This window comes from Saccostrea echinata, unplaced genomic scaffold, assembly GCF_033153115.1.
Source record: "Saccostrea echinata isolate AGI-Se365-2 ecotype Australia unplaced genomic scaffold, CSIRO_AGI_Sech_v1 ptg000001l, whole genome shotgun sequence".
In the NCBI taxonomy this organism is placed as follows: domain Eukaryota; kingdom Metazoa; phylum Mollusca; class Bivalvia; order Ostreida; family Ostreidae; genus Saccostrea; species Saccostrea echinata.
The window spans coordinates 25,121,099-25,135,705 of NW_026889750.1; the positions used below are offsets into that span (position 1 = coordinate 25,121,099).

Sequence of the window (14,607 nt, forward strand, 5' to 3'; positions counted from 1 at the left end):
CTCATAGAATACTACTTTTACTGAAAGTCGAAAGATATTTTGGAAGATATATATCTTTATTTTGAGTAGGGGTACCATGTTTATATCCAATTCCCATTGAATTTTGGCCCCGCCCCACTCTTTGAAACCCTTAAAATCTACGAGCGCAAGTAGGTACATTTGTCTCCTTTGGCTGGCCCCTTTATTTTATTGAAATCTACCTATATATGTAAAAAGAGAAAATTGTACCTAACTGCGCTCAAATGTTATATTTCAAAAATTGCAAAATCTAGCTGGCCTTTCCCATTATGAACAGATCGACGAAACTATTTTTTCTGACGTTAGAATAAATTCATATGCTAATTCAGGCACCGGCGTGACTTTCTAACCGGCCAATCAGCTAAATGAGTTGCATTACGAGTGAGTACCACAAAAATACTAGGGAAATTTAATACTTTCTTTCCGATTGACAATTTTTATGCATTTAGTCACAGAATAGACACGAATCAACAATTTCCCTGCTCATAATTACAAAGAATTGATTTATAAACATACGTTGCATGTATAATTCCATAATTTTGTAAGGCAATTGGTGGGCAATTGGCTACAAGTATTTCCGAGTATCAGTGAACACAAGTACTAATTTTATGTGCATTTCTGGCCCAAAATGATAAACGCTGAGGTTCCATGCATATCATCATGCATAAAAAACCTTTGCTGACCATTAAAAGTTTGAAATGTAGTAGAGATAATGTGTAAATTAACCTAAACCACGTATCTGTGATAAAATGTTAACATGTAGTAAACCAGCATGCTTTGTCGTTCAGTCATTGGATTGGACTATTGTTCTATGTAAGCGACTATGTGGGAAATAATAACAATAGCCATATAAGGTAGATTCCTCGGACATGCATATCCCTCTATTGTACTATGACCTGCCTATTCTCTATTCATAAAAGAACATTTGTCAAAAATCAGGCCGAATTTTGCTGTCATGGGATCTAAAAAATCATAGATAAAGCAATAATCCTCATAACTATAATGTGTGGGAAGTATTGAAACTATTCAAAGGGCGTCGTATATATTCACTCTTGTTTGAAAACTATCAAAATCGTTGTAGAATAAATATAATTCGTCATAGAAAAAAGGGCTGCAGACAGTAGTTTTTGCACATTATTCTTTACAATATTTTAGACCTTCTGTGAAAAAAGTGGAGATAACGAACAGCGACCAAACTCATATATCCAGTTAAGAATAGGAAATGGGAACAGGGCAAAATCACGGACCCCTGGAAACACCAAAAATGGGATCAGGTGCCTAGGAGTAGTAAGCATCCTCTGTAGACAAGACACATCCACGTGAGACCTCTGTATTGATCAGGTTTTGTTTGTTTGTTTGTATGTTGTTTAACGTCCCTCTCAAGAATTTTTCACTCATATGGAGACGCCACCACTTGGCGGTGGAGAGCTGCAAATTTTGTCCTATGCTCGGCACTTACGGCCATTGAGCAGTGAGGGGTCTTTTTCGTGCCAACACCTACTGCGACAAGGGACTATGGTCTCATCCGAAGGATCGGTCTCCACGTCCCACAGTTGGATTTGAACCCGCGACGTAAGGATCAACTCCTTACCTCGCGACTCTAGAGCAGAACGCTCTAACCACTGCGCCACGCGGGCGACTATTGATCAGGTAAACAGAGTCGTATATATATATATATGATATATATAACTTGCGATATATCTATTTTCGACAATGGTTTTATATACCTTTTTACTATAAATAGTTTGCAGAGAAGATAGTTATTGCAAGAATGGCAAGTCTGATCTTGTTTTAAATTCTTACTGCTTCTGTTTGTCGTAGAATATTGATGAAAGGTGTTTATCTAAAGAAATTTGAAAATAAAAATTTTACAATAAAAGGAAGTGGCTTTGTTAAATTTGAATGTAAAATGTAATTTTGACAAGAATTTCTTCAAGTATGTTTATAAACTTATTTACTAAGATAGGATTAATTGTTCTAGATTTTTTTCACTTGAGTTTTGTGGCGAGTTCGAGTGGAAAGAACATCTTATGTTCAAGTACAAAAACAAGAAGAACTGTCATCACGACATTTCATTTTTTTTTTATGTGGAAGAAATAACCTTACAATTTGTACCGTACATAACATATTCTTATACTTTTATAAATTATTAAAGTATTGCATTTTTACTTTTAACAGTATATTGACTACTTATTTCATTATTTATATTCAAGATATTGTTTCCATTTAGATTGTGCAAAATTTCAATTTATGATAAAAAGCACGAAAAAGAATTGGAATATTGTAAGTTTATTCAGGATATAACTTTGGGCAATACAGCCCATCAGTTTACAAAAATAACATATAATAACATACATTGCAAAATTTAAGACTCTCAGTGAGCCTAAATTGGGGGGGGGGTGAAACCCCTGGTCAAGTGTTCCTCAGTCCCACAGTTCCACTCATTTATAGTATACAATAATATATTGCACAAATTAAGTACAATACAATAAGCAGTACAATACATAATTCAAAGTTATAATACAATATATAGCAATGATGTTTTAATGTACAGACATCTGAAAATATAAACCTTACACAGATAGAAATTAGGTTAACCTGATTGATCTTCGTTACGTAATATTAGAGCATAATGAATATATTTCCCTATACCAACCAAGGTAGATATGCGGTTGGTACCCAACAATTGGATTAATTTAAAAGTACTTGGCGATTTGTAATAATATTCATTTATATATTTTTTTCTTAAATTTAGATATCTAGGGCATTGAAGAATGAAATGGAATTCGTCTTCTATTTCACGTGTATTACAAACATCGCATAATCTATTCTCTCTACTTTTGCCTTGGTACCTTCCGTATTCTATGTTAAGATAGTGAGACGAAAGTCTAATGCGGGAAATATGTTTTTTTTTTTAAATTACTCTGAAAAGGTTTTGTTAAATAGGATTGCATTTTACAGAAGTCAGATTGGACAATATATTTATATAGAAAGCATTTTGACGAATTATCCATAAATGCAGTGCATTCTTGGAGGTATATATCTAGGATTCTATTTTTATACACGTGCATAAAATGAGCAAATTTTATTGCTTGCTGTTTTATCCAAAATTCTCCCAGACCCAATCTAAATAGTTCAAGTTTTACATCATGCGCCCAGTTTATACTCGTTCCCGACCATTCTCTGCATCATATCGCAGGTATTCATAAAAAGATTTTAAAATGCAGTTTTCTGTTTTTAATCATTTACATCAAAATTTCATAATTTTCAATTTCCTTTGTATAATAAGTGGATATCGTCCCAGTTCTCTAGAAATCATATAATTGCATACATTGCGCCTAACACCGAGGGTAATTTTACAAAAGGATAAATGCAGTCTTTCAATTTCCGGAGATTTATGAAAACCCCAGATTTCGCTTCCATACGAGATAACACTTCCAACATATGTATCAAAGAGTTGACATCGGGTTTCGACGTTGAATTCAAATTTCTGTATATTACGGTTTAAACCAAATAGTGCTTTTTGACCTTGTTCAGCTAATTTTTTTTTAGTAACATTGAATTTACCGTTATAATTTAAACATAATCCTAGGTAATTAAAAGAGTCGACAATTTCCAAAATTTCATTGTTATATGTCCATGAAAAATTTACGCAAATATCGACTGTTCTCAAAAACACTAAAATTATAAGAAAAAGGTATAGTTTTTCAGAATATAACATGCCTTTAAAACAAAAACAAAAAAAAAAAAAAAAGAAAAGAATTTTACCTTCATTTAAACATGTCACCTATTCATCCATTGTAATGTAGATAACTTTGACAACAATGTTGATAATTTTTGAAACTTATTACTCGTAATTACAATGTACTGCAACTATAAACAGTGAATGTAACCTATTTCGTTTTTAATCTCAGACTGAAAGTGTCTCCCTTCATACGGAATGAATATAAATCAGTTATATTTAGATCTTCACTACCTCCCATCCGACGATAAGTCGCTTCTAAGAACAGTGACGATTTAAAGTAAATCTTTAATTGGCCCTTCTCGAAGAGAGGTCACCTGAAATGACATAATCCTTAATAAAGACTAAAAAAAGTCCCGTCTACTTACAAATGCTTTATAACTTCTCTCATGACGTTGTTCCCTCTTTAATTTTCATATTTGAGTTTTCATTTTTAGGTTTGAGATTTTCTAATGGAAATATTCGATGTATTATTCGGCTGTTTCAGGTTTGAATTTATTTTTGTTCCGTTCGTAATTTCGAATATTAATTTCAACAAATAAAATTCAAAATTATTTATCTATATTTCATATTATCATAAACTGGTTTTGAATCTTTATAAGCACTTGATTTGAATGAATTGTCTGAGCTACATAACTCTGAATGAAAAAATTGAAGATAACAAACGGTGATCGATATAAATAAAATCTACAATCAATACAAATCCGTGAACAGGCGACAAAACAATAACCCCAGAAATTCAAGAGATGGGATCAGGTGCCTAGCAGGAGTAAGCTTCCCCTGTCGACCGGCCACGACCGCTGTGAGTCCTGTGTATTGATCAGGTGGATGGAATATTTCGTAATCAATTTTAGTATAAAAACAAAGGCTTAATAATTGGTATGAAACATGTCAGTCAAAATACGTCCCAATGATAGTTTAAATGCTAACAAGTCATTATAACGACTATAGAATTCACGAAATGTTGACTTTAAACGAGGTTGTTGAAATCCTCGTAGCATCAACTTATCTGTCAGTAGTAACTTGCCTCAGTTAAAAAAGTGTTCGTACTCAGAGCAAGCTCTTTAGTATGGAAAAAGTTGGGAGACAAATGCACCATATGCAGACGATAGCGGAATATTACTGCATAAATAAGGAATGTTGAGGGTGGAAAAGCCAAAGTTATCTTGTTTGTCATACAATTTAGTTGTTAGTTGGCTCTTATCGTCTATAGTCAGTAAAACATCCAAATATAAAACGGATGTAGCAGACTCTGCATGTGGTATTTATTTCGAGTTCACTGGGATATATCGAGTGAATGGAAGTAACTATAATTGTTTATTGATAAAACTTCTTCGATATATTTGACTATTGAGTTGAAGGCCACACTTAGTGTTTTCTTCTTCTCATGTAGAAGTTTTTGAATAAATTTTGCTTCATAGGAATATAAAAACAGGTCGACCAATAAAGGAGCACAATTAGTGCAAATCAAAATTCCAGCGTTTGTTGGAAGATCTGGGCTCCGAAGACTACAAAGATGTTTCTCAATGAGGAACCCCAGAATCCTTTGAATATCAACTTCAGAGTACCTGTTTGTAGAATCAGAGTGATTTATAAGTTATTTTATTGATGACCAATTCCAAGATATGAAAGTTTCCGAGTTTTATTGTGGAAGCAGTTATCTACGATATCACAAGACGCCCATGGGCCACATTGCTCACCTGAACACAATGGCTAGTAAAAAGCCGAAATAAATAAGTATTCAAAAGTTTACGGATTGACAAACTTAATTTTACACTACCTTAGGATGCTCTTATATCAATTTTACGAGTCATGACTTTCCTGTTCTTGTGCAGAAGAATTAAAAAAAAAATCCTATGTATTCCTATTTAAAAAATTCTGATCGCTCATTGTGGCGCCACTCTACCCATCCTAAATGTGAACAAATTTGAATCTACACTACCTGAGGATGCTTCTATAATAATATGACTAATTATGGCTTTGCTGTTCTTGAGTAGAAGATTTTTTTTCAAAATGGTTCCTATATATTCTTATGTAAAACTTTGACCCTCTGTTGTGCCTTCCCTCCCCCCCCCCACGGGGGCGGGGGGGGGGGGGGCGGGCGGGCTCATACTTAAACAAACTTGATTCTACAATACCTAAGGTTGCTTCTGTCTAAATATGACTAATAATGGCTTAGTTGTTCTTGAGAAGAAGATTTTTAAAGATATTTCCTATGTAACTTGTATGATCAGGTTCTTAAAACAGGTTGGAGGGAAACTTAAATTCCGCTATAATAGTGGTATACCACTATTATAGTGAGATTCCGCTATATTTTCAGCCGTAGTTGTCCTCGATTTCATCAAATAAAATACTTGCTGTTTAAAGCGCAAGTTATGATGGGAATAAAAATGAACAATAATTGGCATCCTTACATATTATGAATTTTATTTAATTTTCTGCCGATGCGTTTGATAATGCGAACACACTTTTTAAAGCGGAAGTTACATTTTTAACATAGCAACCAGTGATTGCGGTAATATTGAACAAAGACTGACTCTTAATATCTCTCTCACATGTGCAAAAATTAATGCTTGTAATAACTTTCAACCCATTTTGGAATAGGTTTGTCGATTTTACAGACGAAAAGATGATTTTTGCTTGCATGGTGACGTGTACGGAGGCCCGTTATGACAAACGAAAAAAAGCTCATTACATGTTTACTTTATTCTGATGAAACCGATTTGTATAGTTTTTGCAATAAATCGTTAACAATGATATAAGATGTCATTTCTGCAGGTAATTACCAATACATTATATGACATTAGTTTCCGGAATGTTAAACAAATTTTTTTGAAATATTAATTTTTGTATTATGACAAGTAAAGTTAGATTAAAAAAGAAAAATCTTTTTAAAAACTATTTCAAAAATTATATATATGAGCGGTTTTTGTTGGGAATATTTGGCGTAATTTCTCAGAAGAAACATTGGTGCTTAATACATGTATTATGATTAAACCACGAAATGGCGAGACATAAATTAATTAAATGTTCATTTAGTTATGATATAGCTGCAGTTTCCAAAAATAGAAGTATGTTGAAAATTATTAATAAAAGACACCAGGGAGTATGACAAATCTGCTTCTTTCCTTAAATATTTTACTAGAGAAAGAGATTGATGACAAACTGATAACTAAACTTACATGGTACATGTGATAACTACTTTTTCTATCGTCAACTTCCCTTATTATGTAGCAATATTCCATAGTACCTGCATATGGGATTAATGTCTTAAATTATTAATTGATTCGATACACATTACGAACAACAAAGGGTCTCGGTTTTAAGAGGGTCTTCCGCCTATTCTACCCTCCCTTTTTTTAAAATCACAAATCCACCTATTCCCGCTTGCAAATAACAAAATGAGTTGAACGTTCATTTGTGTTTATAACAATTATGTTAATTACATCCCAACTTAGATATACCTGTGTTTTGTAGAATTTAATACACTTTAAGACAGAAAAATACAATAAATAAATCGATGAAAATGCAATGATTGATTTCAATTAATTTTGTACATTTTCTGACAGAAAATAAATAAATAGATGTAAGAAAAATATGATGTAATTCACTCAAATTTTTGCACTTTAAGACAGAAAATAAATTAAATGGGTTCAATTTTTTTTCAATTTGCTTGAAATACTGTACGAAATATGAAGATAACAAACAGTAATTAATCTCAAAAGTCCATTGAAACAAGGCAAATTTTAAACAGAGCAAACACGAACCTCTAAAAAAACATCAAAGATGGGATTAGATGTCATGGAGGAGTGAGCATCCCCTGCCGACAAGTGTGTTCCTTGTCGTGATAGGAAAAAAAAAAAAACGAAAAAATAACCGTACGCGAAAACAATTCAATGTGTATATAATGGCTTCTTTGTAGTTAAAAAAGCGGGCTTAATATTTTAGCGGCTGTGGCGAGACAACGATGCACTAATTCATGATAACTATTAATAAATGAATTTTGCAAAGTCCATGCTCGACAGGGGATGCGTACTCCTCCATAGCACCTTATCCTGCCTATTTGCTCTGCAAAAAAATTATTGCTCAAATGGCCTTTTTTCGTTATCTTCATATTTCTGTTTCTCCTTGTATTTCGTTTATTTACAACAGAATAATCTACTTCTGGTAAATAGGATTTCATTGTTTCTTTTCCAGTGCATATCGTAGTTAAATATAAAATTTCATGCAAGTTAGAGAATCAATAAATCGTGCAGAATTTACTTTACGTCACGTCTACAGGTAATTCCATGCAAAGTGTAATTCTTCTTTCCTTGCTAAGAATAATCATTTGAATTCATGGATTCATCATCAAGAAAGGAAACATTATACACAAACTTAAGATTACTTCGAAAAGTGACATATTATATATATTGCTTACAATTTAGACGACACAAATCGGTTCCATTAAATTGTACATGTGCTGAGCTTTTTTTTTTTTTCATTTGTCATAACGGGCCTCCGTACGCGTTACCAATTAAATAAAATTCATAATATGTAAGGATGCCAATTATTGTTCATTTTTATTCCCATCATAACTTGCGCTTTAAACAGCAAGTATGTTATTTGATGAAATCGAGGACAACTACGGCTGAAAATATAGCGGAATCTCACTATAATAGTGGTATACCACTATTATAGCGGAATTAACGTTTCCCTCCAACCTGTACAAGGGATATACAGTGTAGGTTTCCCTTTTACTCTGCCTTAGTTAATGATTGGAATGATTATTAAGACTGCTCTCTCTGAGGGTAAATAACACAGTATTAAAAGTTTTCTCTTATCTCGAGACGGGGACTGGGTAAGGTACTACTTGCACACTGTTTCTCCCCTAGGTTCCTATTGAAGATAAAAACCAAGTGTCTCAATCTTCTTCAGATTTACTACACCAAGAACATAACAGCAATTCCTTAGGATACTTACCACTGGTGCTTATAACTTTTATTTTTCTCTTACCCTTTACTTCTTTATTGCTAATTCAACAGCCAATGTCTTCAACTAGCTTGTAAATGCCTGACTTTGTCAAATTATTAGGCATTGCCGTATATACCCTTCGGCTAGTCCATTCCAAGGGTTGTCAGGTCAATCCATTATTTGAAGTCTTAATTGAATTTTACGCAAATACCCCTTAACCATCACACCAAAACATTCTTATGTAAAACTTTAACCCACTGTTGTGGCCCCGCTCTACCCCCGGGAGTCATGATTTGCACAAACTTGAACTTATACTACCTGAGGATACTTCTATATTAATATGACTAATAATGGCTCAACTGATCTTGAGAAGAAGATGTTTAAAGATATATCCTATATATTTTATGGTAAACTTTGATTCCCTGTTGTGGCCCTGCCCTACCCCCAGAGTTCATGATTGGAACAGACTTGAATCTACACTACCTGAGGATACCACTATAATAAAATGACTAATCATAGCTTTGCTGTTCTCCAGAAGAAGATTTTAAGTCATTTCCCATACATAACTGTGTAAAAATTCGACCCCCTCTTGTGGACCCTTCCTATCCCCGGGGGCTACGATATGAACGAACTTGAATCCATAGTATATAATGAAGCTTTCACCAAAGTTTCATCTTTTCTTGCCCAGTTGTTCTTGAGAAGGTTTTTAACAGAGGCCAACATTTTCATGAATTCTTAATTATCTCCTTTTGAAATAGGGCGTGGCAATTCATGTGAACAAACTTAAATCCTCTTTATCCAAAGATGCTTTGTGGCAAGTTCGTAGAAAATTGGCCCAGTGGTTCTTGACAAGAAGTCGAAAAGTTTACAGACGACAGACGGACGCCGGACACTCTTTGATCAGAAAAGCTCACTTGAGCCTTTGGCACAGGTGAGCTGAAAAGCCTAGTTTTTAATTTATCATGAGGAGTGATTATATAAAGTGCAGAAAAGTCATATGTTTTGATGTTACTGACTTTTGAAAAAAAAAAAATTGCGTTTTTGAGACCTACGATTTATACCACTTCTAAATGATGCGAATACACTGCGGGGTAGGGTATCCCAATGTACAAAAGCATATTTACATTACACAAGCAGGCATAAGGAATAAGTTCAAATAAGAGTTGTTTGAGAGAGTTATCAATACATAATTATTTTAATCATTGTTTTGAAATGGATTAACAACCAGAACATTATTACTCTCTGATGACAAGATATTATTTCAGTTATCTCAAAAAGAATTCCAGGGACTTTTTTTCTGTCAAAAATTTAAAAAACAATGTACAATGTCAAATCAAACAACAAAACATAAGTTTATTTGTATCAGAATATTCTTAATTGTTTTTAATAATGATATAAATCATTTTTCATATTTTTATTAATGATTTCATGAATGAATCATACATTGGGCATAAGATACTGAGATTTAGTCCTGCTGAAATAAGTACAGAGTAAAAGCAATATATGATGCATTTTGGTTGGCAAATAAAGTTTGGAGAAGTTGACAAGCTTACAGATATTGAAAATGTCATTCATTTGCATAATCTAATGATTTTCTTAAGGTGCTTTCCTATTCGAAATATGTATTTCTTTTTTCACAATTTATTGAAAACATATATATAAAATGATTAGTAGATTGGAGATAAATCTTGTTTTAATTATATTTCACTAGTAGAAGTGCTCAATGTTTCGACTGCATGTCTGAAAAAAATTGATTTTTAACTGCATTAAAATTTTACTTAACATAATGTTACATTTATATACACATGTATCCGGTAGTCTATACTTACTCTGTTCATACATTAATTAAAAAAATCTACAAAATCTTACAATAATTTTTTCTGAAATAAAGACCTACAATCTTAGGGATTTGACTCGTTCCCTTTTCATTTTTCTTTAAAAAGTACATTGTAACACGCATTTAAAACGGACAAGCAGAGTGAAAATACTAGCCTTACAAGTTGTTTAAACAGTCTTCTGGTTCAATCAGTAAGACCTTAATTGAGTCCCATTTATATGATAGGCCGAAACTCTCTCATTAGGTACATCTAACAGAGGCGTCCTCACCATGCGCACAATTATGAGTTCCCATTCCGCTATGACTGCACGAGAAAATAGAGTTTTCAGATCCGGAGCAAGCAACGTCATCTAACCAGATCGTCCCGGAGCCTGGACCAAAATGAGCACTACCATAGGCTGTGTACCTGTAATGTGTAAAATAGTTTCATATGTAAAAGAAAGTGCCGTGACAAAAAGTCAATAGAAGCGTTGACTCAATTAAACCTTACATATAACGCTCACGGTAGCCTAGAGGTAGAATCAATTCAATTCGTGATCTGCAGGCCCGGGTTCGATTCTCGCTCGCAGCGCCGCGTCAAACCTAAACATAAGTAGTGACTTCCTTCGCGAACCACCTGACATTAGAAGTGAAAGTCACGGATCTTTCGAATCATACCTTAAAAACCGATGTCCCGTGTCATGGTAGGCGTTTGGCACGATAAAGAACCCTTACTGCTCAATGGCCCTGAGTGCTGAGTATGTCTAAATTTGAAGTCCTTCACCGGTATATGGTGACGTCTCTCTATGAGTGAAAAATTCTCGAATTGGATGTAAAACAACAATCAATCAATAAATCTTTCATAAATATTGGACATTTACAATCAGATTTAATGAAGTCAATTCTAAATAACTCCATCAAACTGAAATAACCACTTGCGCGTAAATTTCACAGGTTCCACTTTATTTTTTAATTACTGTAATGTTTATTGCAAATTCCTTAATAAATAAATATATATCATAAATGTTTAAAAAATTCCGTTAACCATCTGATGCCTGTATTGTTAAAAAATTGGGGATAAAGAATAGCAAAAGAACTGAAAGACAATACCCTGTGTAACCAAGCATTCTACAAACAACTTTAGCGTCCATACTATCCCAGGAATCATCACAAACTGTCCCCCAGGTACCAGAATACCACACTTCTACTCGACCCTCGTTCTGAGTACTCCCACCGACCAATCGCACGGGAACTAGAATGATCAAGTCATGTATGCACTTAGATAACCATTTGAAATTTATCAAACACAATTTCAAGACTTTTACATTGAATTATTCACATTTATTGCATATCATCAGTGTCAGAATTTCACATACGTATCAAGCCCTCTGATTAGGGCTATTTATATTCTAAAATTTATTTAAAAGTGAAAATAAGGATTAATAACTTTTCCTTATCAATTTAAATTATCATATAAAGATATCCTTGCTTTTCACAAAAGTGAAAATTGATAATCAATTCTATATAGTACCTAAAAAGTGTTATAAAATGTTTTAAAATGTAAGTTTAATGAAAACATGGATAGTTTTATTTTTTCCGACATTTTACCTAGTGATAAAAGTTTGTTGTTAGTCAAGTTAAGGTTGCTCTGGAATGAAGCAATATTAGCTCTGATTGACGTCACTTCCGCAGATATACGCGTCAGTCTCGTCTCGTAATCACTGGTGGCTTCAAACAAAGACGTCTCGTAATCAATGACGGCTTCAGACAAAAACGTCAGTTCATCTTGTATCTTGTCAATCTTACCTTGATATGAATAAAAAAAGCCCAATTCTAATTTATAATTAACAGGCTCTACAATTTAAATGTATTTCAAGAGGTATATAAACGTTACCTGAATTATTTATATGAGTTTGAAGTTCCTGTACTTTGTTTGTGATGTTGTAGATTTCCTCTCTTGAGCGCTCTTGTAAAATATTTGATGAGTTCAAATCCTGTTGAAGGTTTGAAATTGAAGCCTCAACTGAAGAAAGGTCAGCAGTGACTATTTTCATAGATGTTTTCAGTGCCTTTATATTTGTTTCACAGGACACATTGCTTGCATCAATAAGAAATTTCAGATCTTTAGAATCCTCAGCAGTGGAATTCATTTTCTGTTTCATTGCTGTTACTTCTTTCTTGTTTTCCACTAGAAAGGAAGACCATTCGAGGGTGAACCTTTTCATTTCAATCTTCATATTTTCTTCCCTCTCTATGACAACTGAGAGATTGTTCATCAGATCATTTATCGAGTTTTCCACTCTTGAATGATCTTGTAGAATTCTTGTTATGTGAAATGAAACATTTTCATTTGTTAGTTCATGTTCATCGACGATAGTCTGAAGGTGAGACATGTTGGACTGAATTACCATAAACTGTTGCTGCAACTGCTTCAACTTTAAGTTGCTTACGAAATTAGCCGATTTGAAGCTATCTGCTTTCTTCACACACTCATCCACTGACTGTTTTATTGAGGCGCTTGTAGAAAGCAAGAGAGAAATGCTAGCATTAGCTGATCTTTGATGCATCGTGATTTCACTGATGTTTGATTTTGATTGATTCTGTTCGTACTTCAGCAGTTCAATGTCTGACTGTAGTGTAGATACACTATGATTCAAACTCTCTATTTCCAATATACGAAGTGAGTGGTCAGATGAAAGGTTTCTCAATGCTGTTCTTATTCTGGTACTTATCTTTAATGTCTCAGACAAATTTGACTGTAAATCGTCAAATGCTCTTTTGCAGGACAATTGAGCTTGAATTCTGAAATCAGTTAAATTTCCAAAAACATTGTTTTCAAGGTTTACTAGATCTTCCTTTGTTGCATTCAATGAGTCTTTGATTGCTGAGATTTGGAACTCATAAACCACCATTTTGGATGAAATATTTTTTTGTTTATATTTGACATTTTCGAGGTCGGACATTGTTATGTTGTAATCGTTTCCTAAGGCAATTAATTTGGTCATTATTTCTTGCCCCTTTTGACCTAGGCGTCTTATATGCACTTCCAGTTGTCCATCATGCTTTTTCAGGTCCCGAATCGATATTGTTTGCAGTTTACTAAAGTTTCTCACTTCATCGACGCCTGTCAACACGTTCTGTAACTCTTTTGTGAAATGTTGCTCGGTATCATTTATTTTCTCGGTCACGTTAAGCCTAATAAATGTTGTCAGCCCAGCAAGTCCTTCTGCGGTTCTGTTTGAACTATTTAAGGTTGAGGTAACACTTACATTTAGTGTTTTAACGGATTGTTTTAGTGTATCAACTTCAGAATGAAATGCTCCCATCTCTTCAAACATTTTAACAGATGTGTTGCAAACGTCCTGAATAGTTTCACTAAGATTGCTTAGTCTATTATCCACATTATCAAGCTTTTGAAGAACGTCTTCAGGGAATAATCTAAAGGAATTTCTTGTTGTATTTGTCGATAGTGGAGCCATTTTCATGAAGATCATCTGTGTTACATCCAGTTGTGACGACAATATTTTATTTTCATTTTCAAGAGTATCAAGTTTGTGTTTCAGAAGATTAGTTTCGCTTTTGCTTTCTTCAACTGTTTTTTCTATTTTTTCTTCTAAAGAGGCAAATTTCGATGATAATTGACAACTTTCATCACCAGAGTAAGTGAAACTTTTTGATTGTTTATCTAGAGTAAATCCCTGTCGTATTAAATTTGCCTTTAAGTTATAAATTTCCCCATTGAGTTCGGCAACCCGATGTCTCAAATCCATTCCTAGATCCTCAAACTTCTTTTCTAGGTCTGAGCGAAGTTTTACGAAACCTTCCATCATAAATGGTCTGGTGAGGCTTAGCAGATGTTCCTTGAAGGCTTGGTCAAGTATATTCCAGTTATTATTAATAGATGGATGCATTTGCTGACAACTAACGAGTTTGAGGGTGAGTACATGTAACAGCCAGGTAAAGAAAAATCTGAAATAAATCTTCTCCATTCTGTGATATCGTTCACAGTGGCCGATCACAAAAAAAAAAAAAAAAAAAAAAAGAAAAGAAAAGAAAAGAAAAGCTTGTCACTCACGTT

The 14,607-nt window shown here is 33.7% G+C and overlaps 2 protein-coding genes across 3 annotated transcripts in view; both read right to left on the reverse strand.

Annotated features, from left to right (window-relative positions):
- LOC133187886 (ATPase inhibitor mai-2, mitochondrial-like) overlaps positions 1-13,005 on the reverse strand; it is a 195,840-nt gene extending 182,835 nt beyond the window's left edge. Inside the window, exon 1 of the mRNA XM_061323287.1 lies at positions 13,002-13,005. The gene's annotated coding sequence lies outside the window, so the exon portion shown is untranslated. The remainder of the gene's footprint in view (positions 1-13,001) is intronic.
- Positions 10,396-12,992, reverse strand: LOC133187868 (deleted in malignant brain tumors 1 protein-like). 2 transcript variants are annotated; one of them, XM_061323264.1, is made up of 4 exons: positions 12,424-12,992; positions 12,138-12,335; positions 11,640-11,781; positions 10,396-10,956 (listed from the first exon to the last, which is right to left on the reverse strand). In XM_061323264.1, the coding sequence occupies exons 1-4, from the start codon at positions 12,938-12,940 to the stop codon at positions 10,791-10,793; spliced, it is 1,023 nt and encodes a 340-aa protein (XP_061179248.1). In that variant the 5' UTR covers positions 12,941-12,992; the 3' UTR covers positions 10,396-10,790. The 2 variants fall into 2 exon arrangements, with proteins under 2 accessions (XP_061179248.1, XP_061179253.1); XM_061323269.1 differs by lacking the exon at positions 12,138-12,335.
- Positions 13,006-14,607: the final 1,602 nt, after the last annotated feature.